The sequence below is a fragment of the Loxodonta africana genome, chromosome 13 (genome assembly GCF_030014295.1).
Source record: "Loxodonta africana isolate mLoxAfr1 chromosome 13, mLoxAfr1.hap2, whole genome shotgun sequence".
Lineage (NCBI taxonomy): Eukaryota > Metazoa > Chordata > Mammalia > Proboscidea > Elephantidae > Loxodonta > Loxodonta africana.
Window position 1 is genome coordinate 49,163,182 of NC_087354.1, and position 14,763 is coordinate 49,177,944.

The window sequence follows — 14,763 nt, forward strand, 5'->3', positions numbered from 1 at the left end:
TCTCTCTTTTATATCTCAAAAGAGATTGTCTTAAGACACAATCTAATCTTGTAGATTGAGTGCTGCCTTATTAACATAACTGCCACTAATCCCATGTCATTAACATCATAGAGGTAGGATTTATAAAAAAAAAAAAATAGGAAAATCAAATCAGATGACAAAATGGTGGACAATCACACAATACTGGGAATCATGGCCTAGCCAAATTGATACATATATTTTGGGGGGACACAATTCAATCCACGACAACCACCAAGCAAGAAGAACCAGGAGCCGAGTGCATCCTTTGGACCTGGGGACCCTGTGCTGAGAAGCTCCTAGACTAGGGGAAGATTGATAACAAGAACTTTCCCCCAGAGCCGACAGAGAGAGAAAGCCTTCTCTTGCAGCTGGCCCCTGAATTCGAACTTCTAGTCTCCTAAACTGTGAGAGAATAAATTTCTGTTTGTTAAAGCCATCCACTTGTGGTATTTCTGTTACAGCAGCACTAGATGACTAAGACACTCCCCAATCATGGAAAATTCGAGAACAGGCTCACCTCAAAGTCTTTTGATCTGTCCTGATCACTTGGAAGTCCACCCCCAAGACCTAGAAACTGTCACAGAAGATGTCTGATGACATCACCTGCTCAGCCTGGGGTCAGGCCAACAAGAGTCCTCCCAAGCTGAGCACCCCTGGGAATTACCAGACTCAGACTAAGACTCAGACAAAACAAACCCTTCCAGACATATGGACAGATAATTCCTCAATGTAAAACCCGGTGTGGCCCAAAGCTGACTCTTCCCTGCCAGCTGTGGCAGGACACCCCTCCCCATGGCGGTGGCAAGGCAGGGATGCTGGCTGTGGGCCTGGATTGGGCTGTGGCCCTCAAGTCAGCCCTGGGCCCCCTGAGTCCCAGAGTGAAAAGAGCCCAGGAGCAGGCAGAGGCCCCAGCACCACCCGGCTTCCTGGGGATCTGTGTGGCTTTTGACATTCACCAACATTATATTTTGGGCAGCACAAAGCAGGAGAGCCTTAAAGAATTAAAATTGTCATCCATTGGGGCCAGGAATGGCAAAGATCCGTGCTGCATGGGTAGAGGAGGGAAGGAAAGAAGGAGCCGGGAGTGGGGTGGGATCGCCATTTGCAAAGGGTCAGTTTCTAATACCCATACTTACGGAACACCAACATGCTGCTTCCTTTAGGCAATGTAGGGAACTTGGCCAACATGGAATGACCTATTTTGGAAGAGTCTTTTCTTCTGTCCTCTACAAAAACTCATGAATAGATGTGTTTCTGTTAAAATGTTAATGAAAGCGGATCTTGGGCTGCACGCACATATGCAATGGTGTTTTGCGTGTGTTTTTCCAGGCATCCCGAAAACTCCAGTTTGTTCATTGCTCAACGATGAGAAATAGAAAGCGAAACTATTAAAAATAAACATTTCCAATTAATTTGCTGGCTCAAACAAAACTGACAAAAAGAAATAAGTGGCAATAAACATATTTTTTAAACATTCGACAAATATTTAAACAGCACTCACTATGGGCTAGGTCTTGTTCTAAATGCTTTGCAAATATTAACTCATTTTTTTTTCTCCATAACAACCCTATGATGCAGTTGCTTATGCCCATTTTAACAGTTGAGGAAACCTAGGCTCAGAGACCTTAACTTGATCAAGGTCACTCAGCTTGAGGCAGAGCTGGGCCTGGAGCCCTGGTAGCTGGCTCCAAAATCTATGTATTTGGTAGGTTAAGAAGGTCAAGTTCAGCAGTGGGGAGTGGGGGTGGGAGTGGGGGGCAGGGGTGTGAACCCCAGCTCTGGAGCCAGAGAGATCCGGGTGCGGATCCTGGTTCTGATACTTACCAGCTGTGTGACTTCGGTCAATTTCTCTGAGTCTCACCTATAAAATGGGGATAAGGATGAAACTAGCTGATCTAAAGCACCTAGTACATAATAAGCACCCCAGAAAGTGATAACTATTATGATTATTACTAAACAAACAAAGCAAGAATTCTGTTACTAGCAATTGTCCTGGCTTCTCTCAGCAGGTTCAGCAGGAAAGCCCACCCTAAGTGCCTCTCTCAGGGTATTAGATTTTTGGGTGACAGGCAGGATCCCTGGTCTCCCCCAGAAGGTACCACCCCGTCTTTTGATTCAGACCTTTCCTTTTTGACGGGAGATTGATACCCAGAGAGGGAGCAGACTCTCCCAGCAGTACACAGTCATGTCTCCCGTGGCGCCCCCGGGTGTCCCAGAGGGTCAAGTTGGAAACTGACTCTCCTCTTTGCTCAGACCGGGGATGCCCATCCTCAGGTGCAGAAATTCTGGGCCCTTCACAGCCCACTAGCCTCACTCTTGCTTACCTTGAAACAGGGAGGCTGCTTCAGCCTACGTCCCTAGTGATAGCACTCAGCCGGAATGGAGAACCCTTCCCCATCACCTGCGCCGTCCCCGCAACTGGGTCAACAGAACAGGCAGCCTCCTCTGATTGTTTGAGCAAGGGGCTCAACATCCCAGGTGAAAAACACTTTGTCTGCAGGCCCCTTTTATCCAGAAGCAGGATTCTGCACCGATACCCTTCTTTGCCACTAAGCTGCTCAGCCCAATGCTGGCTTCACAGGAGCCTTTACAGCACCCTCAGTGAGCTGATTCTGGAAGGAGCCCAAAGTCAGAAATTAGCCCCCAACTTCACTGTCTCGCTGTGTGACCATGGCTCGTTTCTTGCCTTCTCTGGGCCTCAGTGCTGTGATAGTGACGAAACTGGATGCACTCTGAGGGCCTTCCCAGCTTGGTTGTCCCTTGAGTCTGTGTTCTAGGCCATCCAAAGGACTGCCCTCCAAACCAGGAATTCTTGCTACCACAATCCCGAAAAGAAGACTAAGACTGCAGACCATGAGTCCCAGAACCTGGGGCCTGAGGATGGGGGAAAGGATGAGGGCTTTTAGGGCCTGTAGGGAGACGCCATCTGGGGGCTGTCATGCAGACACATGATACTAATAAATAGTCTGGATGCCTGCTTGGTCCTTTAGAGTTTATAAAGCACGCCTACACCCATTACTTCTGTGACCCTTCATTCCACAAACATCCTGGGAGCCCATCCTCTGTGCCCAGAGCTGGGCTGAGCTGAAGCCAAGAAGGCGAATGGAACGTGGAACCCCCCTGGCCTCCAGGAGACTCCATGGAGTCCTGCAGTGTGGTCAGAGCTTGGATGGGGCCAGCAGGCTGGTGGTGGTCAAGAAGAGGGGGAGCTTAGGCCAAGGCCTGGGGGGTGGGGGAGGGAGAGATCTGGAGTGTAGACTTTGAAGGGAGTTGGCCAGGGAAAGACAGGACAGGGCCAGAATCTGCCAGATTTAAGAGGTAGTTCTCTATTTTAAGACGTCCCTTAGTGGTAAAAACCTTTAATACACTCAGCTGCTAACCGAAAAGGTGGCAATTTGAATCCACCCAGAGGTACCTCTGAAGAATAGCCTGGCAATCTACTTCCAAAAAATCAGCCATTGAAAACTGTAGGGAGTACAGTTCTGCCATGACACACACGGGGTCACTGTGAGTCAGAGTCGATTCGAAGGCAACTAGCTTGACGCTTGGCTCTATCTTAAGCACAGGGGGCCATCAGAGGGTTCCCAACAACCCTAGGAGGTAGATACTCTTACTATCCACTTTTACAGATGAGAAAACTGAGGCACAGAGAGGTTATATAACTTGCCAAGTTCACACAGCGGGCAAGTGGTAGAGTCAGGATAAGAACAGGGCAACTGGACCCAGAGGCAGCTGGAGCATTTCAGCCCCTGAGATGTGTGGGGAGGGCAGAGAAGAGTGGTAGTGGACATGAAGGTGCAGAGCTTCCAGAGCTGAAGAAAGTATCCACTCGCTTTCCTGAGTGCTTGTGGAATCTGTCCGGACAGAGAAAGCGGCCAGATCAGGAGCCTGAGAGACAGGTTTTACATTGCAACAATGGGCTCAAACATAGCAACAACTGTGAGGATGGCGCAGGACTAGACAGAATTTCGCTCTGTTGTACATAGGGTCACTATGAGTTGAAACCAACTTGACAGCACCTAACAACTGCCCTGAACCTGCTGTGTGACCCGGGGATGCTCACACTCTCTCTCTGTGCCTAGGGTTTTCTCTCCTGTGGCATGAACACAAGATTTCCAGATCCCCTGTCTCCCAGTTCTGCTTTCCTCACTGCTAGATGTAAACCCAGAGACCAAGGCAGGACCAAGGCTGGAGGTGGGGGTGGGGAGTGGAGGAGAGAAGGGGACAATGGAGGAACCAACCCTTTTCCTCCCAAAACCTACTCAATTGCAGGAAATTCTCCCAAGGTGCCTTTGGCCCAGAGCTTGGGTTTGGGGGCAGTAAGCCCCATCCACCCCCTTCCCTCAGTGTCCACAAGGACCACGCTCTACAGAGACTTGGCCTTGTTTAGAAAGTGTCTCCTCTGGAGCCTGAGTCACCGGATCCCTGGGTGGTCTGGGGAAACCACAGAGTTACAGACAAGCACCATGACTGGGAGAGGAGGGGGAACTTCAGCTCCTGCTATGGCTTGTGCCTCAGCAAGTCAGCTTTGCTTGCCTGAGACTTGGTTTCCCCATGTGTGAACAGAACGGTTGGAACTGGAGAGTCTCAGGCCCTGTCACAGGTTGAATTGTGTCCCCCGAAAATGTTTGTCTACTTGGCTAGGCCATGATTCCCAGTATTGTGTTGTTGTCTACCATTTTGTGATCTGAAATGATTTTCCTACGTATTGAAAATCCTGCCTCTATGATGTTAATGAGGCAGGATTAGAGGCAGTTATGTTAATGAGGCAGGACTCAACCTACAATATGAGGCTGTGTCTTAAACCAATCCCTTTTGAGATACCAAAGATAGAAGGGAGCAGAGAGACATGGGGACCTCCTACCACCAAGAAAGTAGTGCCAGGAGCAGAGCATGTCCTTTGGATCCAGAATCTTGCGCTGAGAAGCCCCTCGAGCAGGGAAAGATTGACGACAAGGACCTTCCTCCAGAGCCGAGGAGAAAGCCTTCCCCTGAAGTTGGTGCCCTGAATTCAGACCTCTAACCTACTAGACTGTGAGAGAGGAGCCCTGGTGGCACAGTGGTTAAGAGCTTGGCTGCTAACCTAAAGGTCAGCAGTTCAAATCCACCAGCCTCTCCTTGGAAACCCTATGGGGCGATTCTACTCTGTCCTATAGGGTCACTGAGTCAGAATAGACTTGATGGCAATGGGTTAGACTGTGAGAGAATAAATTTCTCTTTGTTAAAGCCATCCACTCGTGCTATTTCTGTCATAGCAACACTAGATAACTATGAATTTGGTACTGGGAGTGGGGTGCTGTTCAAGAAGATACCTAAGACATGGAAGTGCTTTTGAAACCGTGAATGGATAGAGGCTGGAAGAGTTTTAAAGTGCCTAATAGTAAAAGCCTAGATTGCCTTGAAGAGACTATTGGTGGAATTATGGACGTCAGACAATTCTGGTGAGGACTCAGAAGGAAGTGAGGGAAGAAATAGCAGCAGCAGAACCAGGAGACCAGCGTGAGACAGCACTGGAGCCGACAGAGTCTTCCCCTGGAGCTAGCACCTTGAATTCAGGCTTCTAGCCTTCTAGACTGTGAGAGAATAAATTTTTCTTTGTTAAAGACATCCACTTGTGGTATTTCTGTTATAGCAGCACTAGATGACTAAGACAGACCCCCACAAACAAAGGGGCTCTGCTTGACATCTGGGGCCACCCAAAGGCCTCTGGGCAGGGCAGGCTGGTCAGGCCCAGCATGGGGAGCGGGTAGCACTAAAATGCCTGAGCAAGGAAATCAGGACCCTCACAGCAAGATGGTTTCGAAGTGGATTACTACCTTCTCCCAGTTCAGCCCCACAGGCTCTCAGACCATCCCCCTGGGACCTCTCCAGTCCAGCTTACCCAGGCCTGCTCCAGCAATGCCAATCACAACCCGTACCAGGACCCACCCCCAGACTGGGTCACTGGCTTAAGGGTTGTTTCTTCCCCCAGGGCATTTGGACAAAGGACGTCATTAATGTACACGTTAGTTTCTCTACCTGTAAGATGGGAATAACTGAGAACACCAACTCCAGAGGTTCTTGTGAGGGTTAGATGAGATGGAGCTGGAAAGGCAGCTGCAGTATAGCCCTTCAGAGGTAAGGCTATGAAAGACTGCAGCATTACTCTAGGTCTCTCTCATGTCACTTGCTCTGGGGGAAGCCACACTCGTGAGCAGCCAGATAGAGAGGCCCGTGTTGAGAACTGCAGCCTCCTGCCAGTAATCACGTGAGTGGGCTTGGAAGAGTATCCTCCAGACCCAGTCAAGCCGCAGATAACTGCAGCCCCAGTTGACAGCTTGACAGCAACCTTCTGGGAGACCCTGAGAAGAAACCACTCAGCTAAGCTGCTCCCCTGGCTCCTGACCCTCACAAGCTGTGTGAGATAATATAATACATGTCTGTTGTTTTAAGCTGAATTTGGGATAACTTATTATGCAGCAAGAAGGATTTCTCAGAACATTTAATATGCTAACGCAAATCTTCAAGAACGAAGATACACAATGTAGCCTTCCCCATATTTATTTGGTCAAGGAGGTCTTCTTTCTTGAGTATTCTGAAGGAAACTCAGATCTAATGACACAGCTCTGGCAATACAATGAAATGTAACTTCTTTGATTTTGTCTCGAGAGCTGGTCATTTACCCTTTCAGAGTCTCAACTTTTCCCTTTTATAAAGTAGAAATAAACCACCTGCCTTCACTTCCCTCTCTCCCTGGGCATGAACTCAGCCCCAACAGGTAGGTTCTCAGCTACGTGATGGAGGGGGTGGGGGGCAATGGAAGAGGGAGCCTACCCCTGGGGCTCAGGTGGGTTCTACAGGTGGTAGGTGGGCCCAAGGCCCACTATCTGTTTTTCTCCCTCAGGCCAGCTCCCCAAAGTGGTGAGGAATAGTGTTGTCTTCTAGCTTTTTTGTATAGGTCAGAGGTGAGGTGCATGGTCCTGCCTCCCCCATCAGACTGGGAGCTCCTCCAGGGCAGGGCCTGTGCCTTCTCCATCAGACTGCGGGAGCTTGTCCAGGATGGATGGCCCATGTACTTCTCATCCTATAGACAAATCAAAGCCATGGTGAGGAAGGATCAACAGAGCCTTCTCTGGCCTTAAGGGTAAACATATGTTCTTCCTTCTCAGCTCATTCTTTACCCAGTAAAAGACTGAAGTCCAGTTTCTGGGTACCTGACTGGTTAGAAATCCACTAAAGCTCTGCAGGTCCCTCTTTATAAAAAGAAGACAGTTAAAAAAAAAAAATCTATAATGCGAATACTTTATTATCAACGAGTGACTGGTATTAGCTTTTTGTCTGGGTATTAATATTTCAGAAACCATACACCAAACCCAGGCTTTTCCACCTAGCTCTGCTGTATCATTTTCTTAAAAAATAAAAATAAAGAAGAGGAAGGAGGAAAAGAAAGAAAATATATCTGTATTGAAAGAATTATAAGCCAAAGTGCGTCTTCTTGTTTTGTCCATATACACACATTGCACCATACATAAATAATTACATTGTAAAAATGACTCCATAATTACAAGTATAATATATATTTCCATATAATATATAAAACTTTATATTAAATCTAGGTAGATGATATTTGGGGGGTTTCGTCCGTGGGAGCTGTGTCTCTGGGCACGGGCCCCTCTTGCGGTGGGCACACAGTGGTGGCTGCCCTCCATGTCTGGCCCTGGGCACAGGGCCATCGCCTCTGCAGCCACCGCTATCTGTGGTTGTTGAGGAGGATCTCGAGCCAGCAGGGACAGGAGGTGATAAACTGCCGGGAGTAGCAGGGCCCCCAGCCCTTGGCAAAGCTGATGCGGACGCTGTTGGGGTCATAGGGGCCGTCGGCGGCATCTGGCTCAGGCCCATGCTGGAGAAGGCCCGAGCGCTCAAAGTCGAACACCTTGATGGAGTAACCAGGTGGCACCTTGCGCACAACGAGGGCGCGGCCACCGGGCGCGTCCAGCGTGGGGGAGTTGACGAAGATGGGGTGCTCGCCCCGGTTGTAGGCCCACACACCGTCAGGCTCCTTGCTGAGCAGGATGCCAAAGCCAATCTTGCTGCGCGTTCGCTGCACCGACTCGCTGCGCTGCTCCAGGTTGAGCTGGCCCAGGCAGAAGCCGCTGCCCTGAGGTAGGTCATAGAAGATGCTGACGGCCTGGTCGTACACCGCATAGAGGCGGCCCACTCGTGTCCGGTGCTCCCAGTACGCCACGCTGCACCAGTGGCTTGGCTTTGTGGCATCGGGAGACATGCTGGCATCTGCAAAGCAAGCACAGGGCACAGGGCTGTTACTCGGGGTAGAGAGATGGGCACCGCAGCCTGGATAGTGGGGGCTGGGGGTCTGTAGTATGCAGCAGACACGCAAGCACCTACTGTGTGCCAGGCTGTCCTCACAAAATTTAACACACAGGAGAGCTCTCTCCCCCACCTCAGAAATACACACAACCTCACACAAAGGAGAAACAAATGTTATGAACCTGCAGTGTGCGAGGCAAGGCACCTACTGTGTGCTAGGTACTGGGGATGTCCACCCAGACACATGCCCACAAGAATTTCACAAGCCAGCAGGAAAGAGAGAGTACAGGCAGGCAGATACTCACACGCACTCTGAGGAGGGACTAAATGCTGAGCACCAACAACATACCAGGTGTCATACACTCTATCCTTATAAGCACTTAGCCCTCATGAATACCCTGTAAGGATGAGACTCAGCAGAGACTGGCAGCTTACCCAAGGTCACACAGCTGATGAGCAGCAGTGGCAGGATTTGAACCCAGTCAGTCTAAGCATCAACCTGACTAGAGTTATAGGGTTAAACTGTTGCTGTCAGGTGCCCTCGAGTTGATTTGGACTCATAGTGACCCCATGTGACAGAGTAGATTGCCCCGTAGGGTTTTCTAGGCTGTAATCTTTACGGGAGGAGATCACCAGTTCTTCCACGGAGCCACTGGGTGGGTTTGAATCTCCAACCTTTTGGTTAGCAGCTTAGCACTTAACCATTACGCCACCAGGGCTCCTTCAAGGTTAAACTATTAGAGAGACAAACCACCCCTTGGCAGTGACTCAAGCATAGGAAGTAAGGAGGAGGGCTGGCCCCTTGGGTCCCTTCCAGCCCAGAATTGTGGGATTCCTGTGGTGGCCTTGTTGTACAGAAATAAGGCCGTCCAACTGCTCCCAGCCTCAGCTTTAAACATTTCACCGAGTCCCCCATTGCTCCCTTGAGTGCACTGCCTTGGCAGGAAATAAAGGTTTTCACCAGAACTGCAGACACCTCAGAGAGACAAGGAGCTGAGGATCTCTAAGAGCTTTAAAAAAAAAAAAAAAAAAAAAAAAAACTGCTCTCCAAGGGGCTCTGGAATTTGCCAACTCTCCCAGTGTGTGCTGTCCCTCTCTGGGCCTCAGTTTCCCCACTGTGCAGGAAAGGGGTGGCCTGGATGATGACTGGAACCCCTTCCCACTCCAACTAGGGGCCTCTCCATGTGTCTGAGGAGTTTAACAATTTCCTAAGACCAGGCTTATGACCAAACACGGGCCGGGCCCTCCTGAAGGGTGGCCTCCTTCCTACCTCACGTGTGGACTGTGTCCGGGTCTGAACCTCTGACACTGGTCTTTCCGTTCAGCTCGCAGGCAGGCAGGCACCCATGATGGCCCAAAGAGGCAGTGGCTGCTGCGCCTGTTCCCACCCAGGCCCCCACCCGAGAGACCTCTCAGAGGGAGAGGCTCTGCTCCAGGTCAGCTGAGAACAAAGCAAAGCACTTTATGGTGCAGCTTCTCCAAGGAAAACGGATCAAAGTCTAGCCAAACCTGAGGGAGAAACACTTCTCACAACTTCACCTGGGAGCCTGGGTGAGGGCAGCTCTGCCAGCCTTCAGCCTAGCTCTGCCTAGAAGCCCTGCAAGAGCTGGCTGACAGGCCCCGCCTGGGACCTAGAAGGAAAATGAGGACATGGAGTTGGGCGCGGGCGGCCCAGACGCTGCAGCCTTGGGCTGCGCACAGGCTTGATGGACGTCTCCTTGCCCTCTGCCTGGCAATGGGGTTCCAGACACAGGTCCCCAGGCCGGCTGGGGGAATCCAGGTCCTCAAGTCAGCCCTGAAGGACACATCATTTTGCCTCACAGTCTCCATCCAGCCCCCTCATGGTTCCAGCTGGGGGTCAGGAGGGAGATGAAGAGACCTTGCTTCCAGCCCTTGACTGAGTGGCCAGGCATAGAGACAGCTCTAGACCACCTCAGGCTACCAGGCTAGGGGCACTAGTCCAGTCCCAGCAGGTAGGCAGCCCATAACAGCCCAGTGATCCTGAGCTCCAACACCTCCAGCCGCTGCACCCTGTCCACCCATCTGGCACCAGTGGAAGCCCCTGAGGGCCAGGAAAGCAGTGCTGTGCCAGCCTGGCCATAGCAGTCCAGCATTGTCCCTCTTCACCAACCAGTGGGACCTCCTTTAGTCCACCAAGTGCAGCAAAGGGGGCAAAGAAGCTGTATCCAGAGTATGCTGGGAGATGGGCAGGCAACAGGCATCACCAAACACCTTCTATGAGCGAGGCACCTTCCGTAAAACAACCATGAGTAAGGTACTATTATCACCCTCATTTTACAGTTGAGGAAACTGAGGCCAGGAGGTGCCATAACTGGCCCAGGCTACACGTAGTGAGTGCTGGGCAGGCGCCTCCCTGAAACCCATGCACTGAACAAGCCCCTCCCTTCTCTAAGCCTCAGTTTCCCTATCTAAAAGTATGACTGCTCTCATGGTCTATGAGTCTCACAGGTGCTTACGCATCAGTTGGGGAGGCTCCCTTCCCCCACAAGCTCCGCCACCCTGAGAACTTCATTGTCTTCTTTGTTCCTGTTACAGAGCAGGCTCAGAGAGCACCACCCAGCCATAACGTGCTCTGCCCATGGTGGAGCCACCGGACGTTAAAAGGAAAGAAGCAGGCCTGTGTCCCCAGCTTTTCCCCAGTGCCCCTCACAGGAATGGCCTCGTGGTTGGGGCTGAACCCCCAGAGCTGCTCTGGAGCCCAGTCTGCTCCAGCTGTCTGGCTCAAGGACAATGCCTGGGACAGGCCTCATCCCCTGCAGCCCTTTGGTTGAGCAGACTGTAACACCTCACCAAGCTTGGGCACCTACCCAAGTCTTCTAAATTCCAAGAGACAGACTGCTGCCTCTAGAAGCCCTTGCTGTCCTCTGCCCCTCCCGGGGCGCCTACAGCCCTAACCGCATCTGCCTCCCAGGGTTTGGGGAGGTGCCTGTGCCTAAGCCAGTGCCCCCCGGCTGGTCGAGACTCTTCTGCAGTGGTCCTCTCTATCCAGAAGACTGCATCTATCTCTAGGACACTCAGAATAGGCTGAAAGGGAAAACCAAAACAAAACCAAAAACCAACCCAATGCCATCGAGTTGATTCCAACTCATGGCGACCCCACGTAAAAGGAAGGGGCAAGTAAAATGCATCCTAGTATCTGCACAGTCCTTCCGTTCCCTATTCAAAGCCTGTCCGGCAGGTGGGGCTGATGGCTCAGGGATCCCTTTGCAGCACCCCTGGAAACTGCCCCCCCATCCGCCAGGGCAGTGAAGAGGTAGTGGGTAAGGATGCAGGCCCCAAGTCTGATCCTGAGAGTAAGTAAGCAAGCAGGCGAGCCCTCTGCCCCCCACCCCCAATCATCTTGTCCAGGAGGACACAACATTTCAGGCTTTCACAAGCCAATGTTTTTTTAAAAGGCGGTGGTGGGAATGACAGAATTACCATTGTCTCATTTTGTTCTGTAGTTCTTCTCTGTCCTATAGGGTCACTATGAGTCGGAATCAACTTGAAGGCAGTGGGTTTTGGTTATTTTGTTCTTTACAGACTTATTAAAAACTCCAATATATCTACTATCAGTATCACAAAAGGGTGATTTGACACCAACAAAATAGGTAGGACCCAAAGCAGAAATTTAGATGATGAAAAGTTCTCTACCCACTAGGATAGCTGTTACCAGAAAAACAGAAAACAACAAGAGTCGGCAACGATGTGAAGAAGTCAGAGTCCTCGTGCATTGTTGGTGGGAATGAAAAATGACGCAGCGCTGTGGCAAACAGCTTGGCAGTTCCTCAAAAACTAAACACAGAATTACCATATGACCCAGCAACTCCACTCCAAGGCATACACCCAAAAGAATTGAAAATAGAAACACAAACAGATACTTACACACCAAGGTTCATGGCAGCAGTATTCACAATAGCCAAAAGGTGGAAACAATTTCAATGTCCATCAACAGATGGATGGACCAACATATGGTAGATACATACAATGGAATACTACTCAGCCATAAAGAGAAATGAGGTTCTACAACATAGTTGCACCTAGAAACCATTATGCTGAGTGAAATAGGTCAGTGACAAAAGGACTAATATTGTGTGATCTCACTTATATGAAAGATTCAGAATAAGAAAATGCTACAGATCAAAGTTTATCAGGTTTATCAGTGGATGCCAGGGGCTGGGGTAGAGGGAAATGAGCAGTTATTTATTGTTGGAGGGGTAATGAGTTTCTGTTAAGGGTGGAGAAAAAAAAAAACTAGAAATGGATAGTGGCAATGGTTGTACAACATGGTGAATAGAATTAAGGTACACAGAAAAACAGTTGAAATGGCAAATGTTTTGTTATATATATTTTACCACACAAAATTCTTTTCTACCTTGTCTTGGGTTCTTTCAATGAAAACTTAGTCCTGAGACCGGCCTGTGGGAAACACTCTGAAGTCCAATGTCCTCATACCCCAAAGACGGTGGCCTGGGAGTGTACAGTGACTTCACCAAGGATATGCAGCAGTAGGTGGTGGGATTGGGACCAGAACTTGAGACCCTGGAATTCTAACCCAGAGCCTGTCACATGGTCCAAATCATTTCAGAGTGAGACAGACCTAACAAGGCTGCCACCATTGACAGGATGTGTGGCACAGATAAGCCCCGGAGCATCTCCAAGTCTCAGTCTCCTCTTCTGTAAAACAGAGCCATTAGTAACTGAATGCCTCACTCACACAGTCCATCTTCGGGGTTTTCTGGAAACTCTGGTGGCAGAGCAATTAGGTGCAGAAAGAAGGAGCTGTCTCTTTATTGGTTCCAGCCTCGTTCTTACCCTTTAAAGACCAGGGCTCAGAGGGTCACCACCATGGGAAGTTTCAATAGGATGGTGGACAGCAATGCCCTTTGCAAATTGTACAGCACTTTACACATGTTAGGGTTTAGTTCCTAGCCCGCTATCTGAGGTGAGAAGAGGTGCTAAGTGAAGGAATGAAGGGATGAAGAAATGAATCACTGAAAGTCTGAAACAGAGGTGAGATAGAGCAAGGCTCCATGCACGTTATGTGCACACACGTACATGTGGATTTCACACTGCATGTCCCACGCAAGCTGATGCACTACCTCAAGTGAGAAGCCCCAGCACTGGGCAGGCACCACAAACCCAGGTCCCCCTGTACTTCCCACAGCTGCGGAGCTATCCGCACCCCCTATGCTTCTAGTCTGTTGTCTGGGTTGTCACTCAAGGTGCAAGGGGACAATCTCTTGCAGAAGATCCTTTTCTCCTCGTGGCTCCAAGGCTGTGGTCCTGCCATCTCCCACAGCCGTCAGCCTAATTAGGAACCAGCTCCTTAATTGCAAATAAATACCGGGGAGTCAGACCCAAGTGAGCAACATCAAAGATGACCGCGCTCTGACGGAAACTTCTGCTTACTACCCCCTGCTCAGGGCCTGGCCTAGTTCCCAACCAGACTCTGGGTCCCGGCGGAGAGGGCTCTGGGCGGGGAGAGGACAGGAACGACGCAGTCTCATGCTGTGTCTGGGGTGGACCTGGCAGTGTGGCACTAGCCTGGGAATCAGGAGACCTGCCTGCGGACCCTAATTGGCTAAGTCATCTCTTCTCTCCTGGCCTGTCTTCCCATCTCAACCACAACATCACTCCTTTCTGCAGCCCTAAATGTCTGTATTTGGTGACCGTTTATAGCAGTTCTAGTCATGATCACCAAAACCCAGAAACAGCTCAGATGTCCTTCAACGGGAGGCTGGGTAAACAAAAATAAGGTGCACCTAGACCACAGAATACTACTCACCAAGAAAATGGAACAAATTACTGAGACACACGACAACACAGATGAATCTCAAATAAATGATGCTGAGTGAAAGAAGCCAGGCACGAAAGAGGATATCCTGTTTGTTTCCATTTATATGAAATTCTTGAACAGGCAAAACAAATCTATGGTGATAGAAATCAGAACACTGATTACCTCTAGGGAGGCGGGTGTGTTTGTGTGTGGGGGGGGCAGGATGCAGGAAAGAGGCCAGAGGAAACTTTCTGGGGTGATGAAAATGTTTGATATCTTGATGAGAATGATGGTTACTCAGGTGTACACACTGACAAAAGTCCTGACCCTGGATGGTATAAACAGTTCACGCACTCAGCTGCTAACTGAAAGGCAGGAGGTTTGAGTCCACCCAAAGGCGCCTTGGAAGAGAAGCCTGGTGATCTACTTCCAAAAATCAGCCCTTGAAAACCCTACAGAGCAGCTCTACTCTTAACACAGGTGTGGTTGCCATGGTTTGGAACTGACCTGATAATAACTGGTTATACACTTAAGAGCTGTGCACTTCATTGTGTCACTATGTACAGTATACCATGAAACTAAAAAATAAATACATAAAGCGGGAAGGTGCTGCTGGCCCAGCTCCCTGTGGCTGTCCTGCAGTGGCCTGAGAAGAG

The 14,763-nt window shown here is 49.9% G+C and overlaps 1 protein-coding gene across 1 annotated transcript in view; it reads right to left on the reverse strand.

The window, feature by feature from the left end:
• Positions 1-7,440: 7,440 nt before the first annotated feature.
• Positions 7,441-14,763, reverse strand: part of SMAD6 (SMAD family member 6) — an 86,997-nt gene continuing 79,674 nt past the window's right edge. Inside the window, exon 4 of the mRNA XM_003418424.4 lies at positions 7,441-8,292. Coding sequence (XP_003418472.1) covers positions 7,751-8,292 — 542 coding nt within the window. The 3' untranslated portion in view covers positions 7,441-7,750. The remainder of the gene's footprint in view (positions 8,293-14,763) is intronic.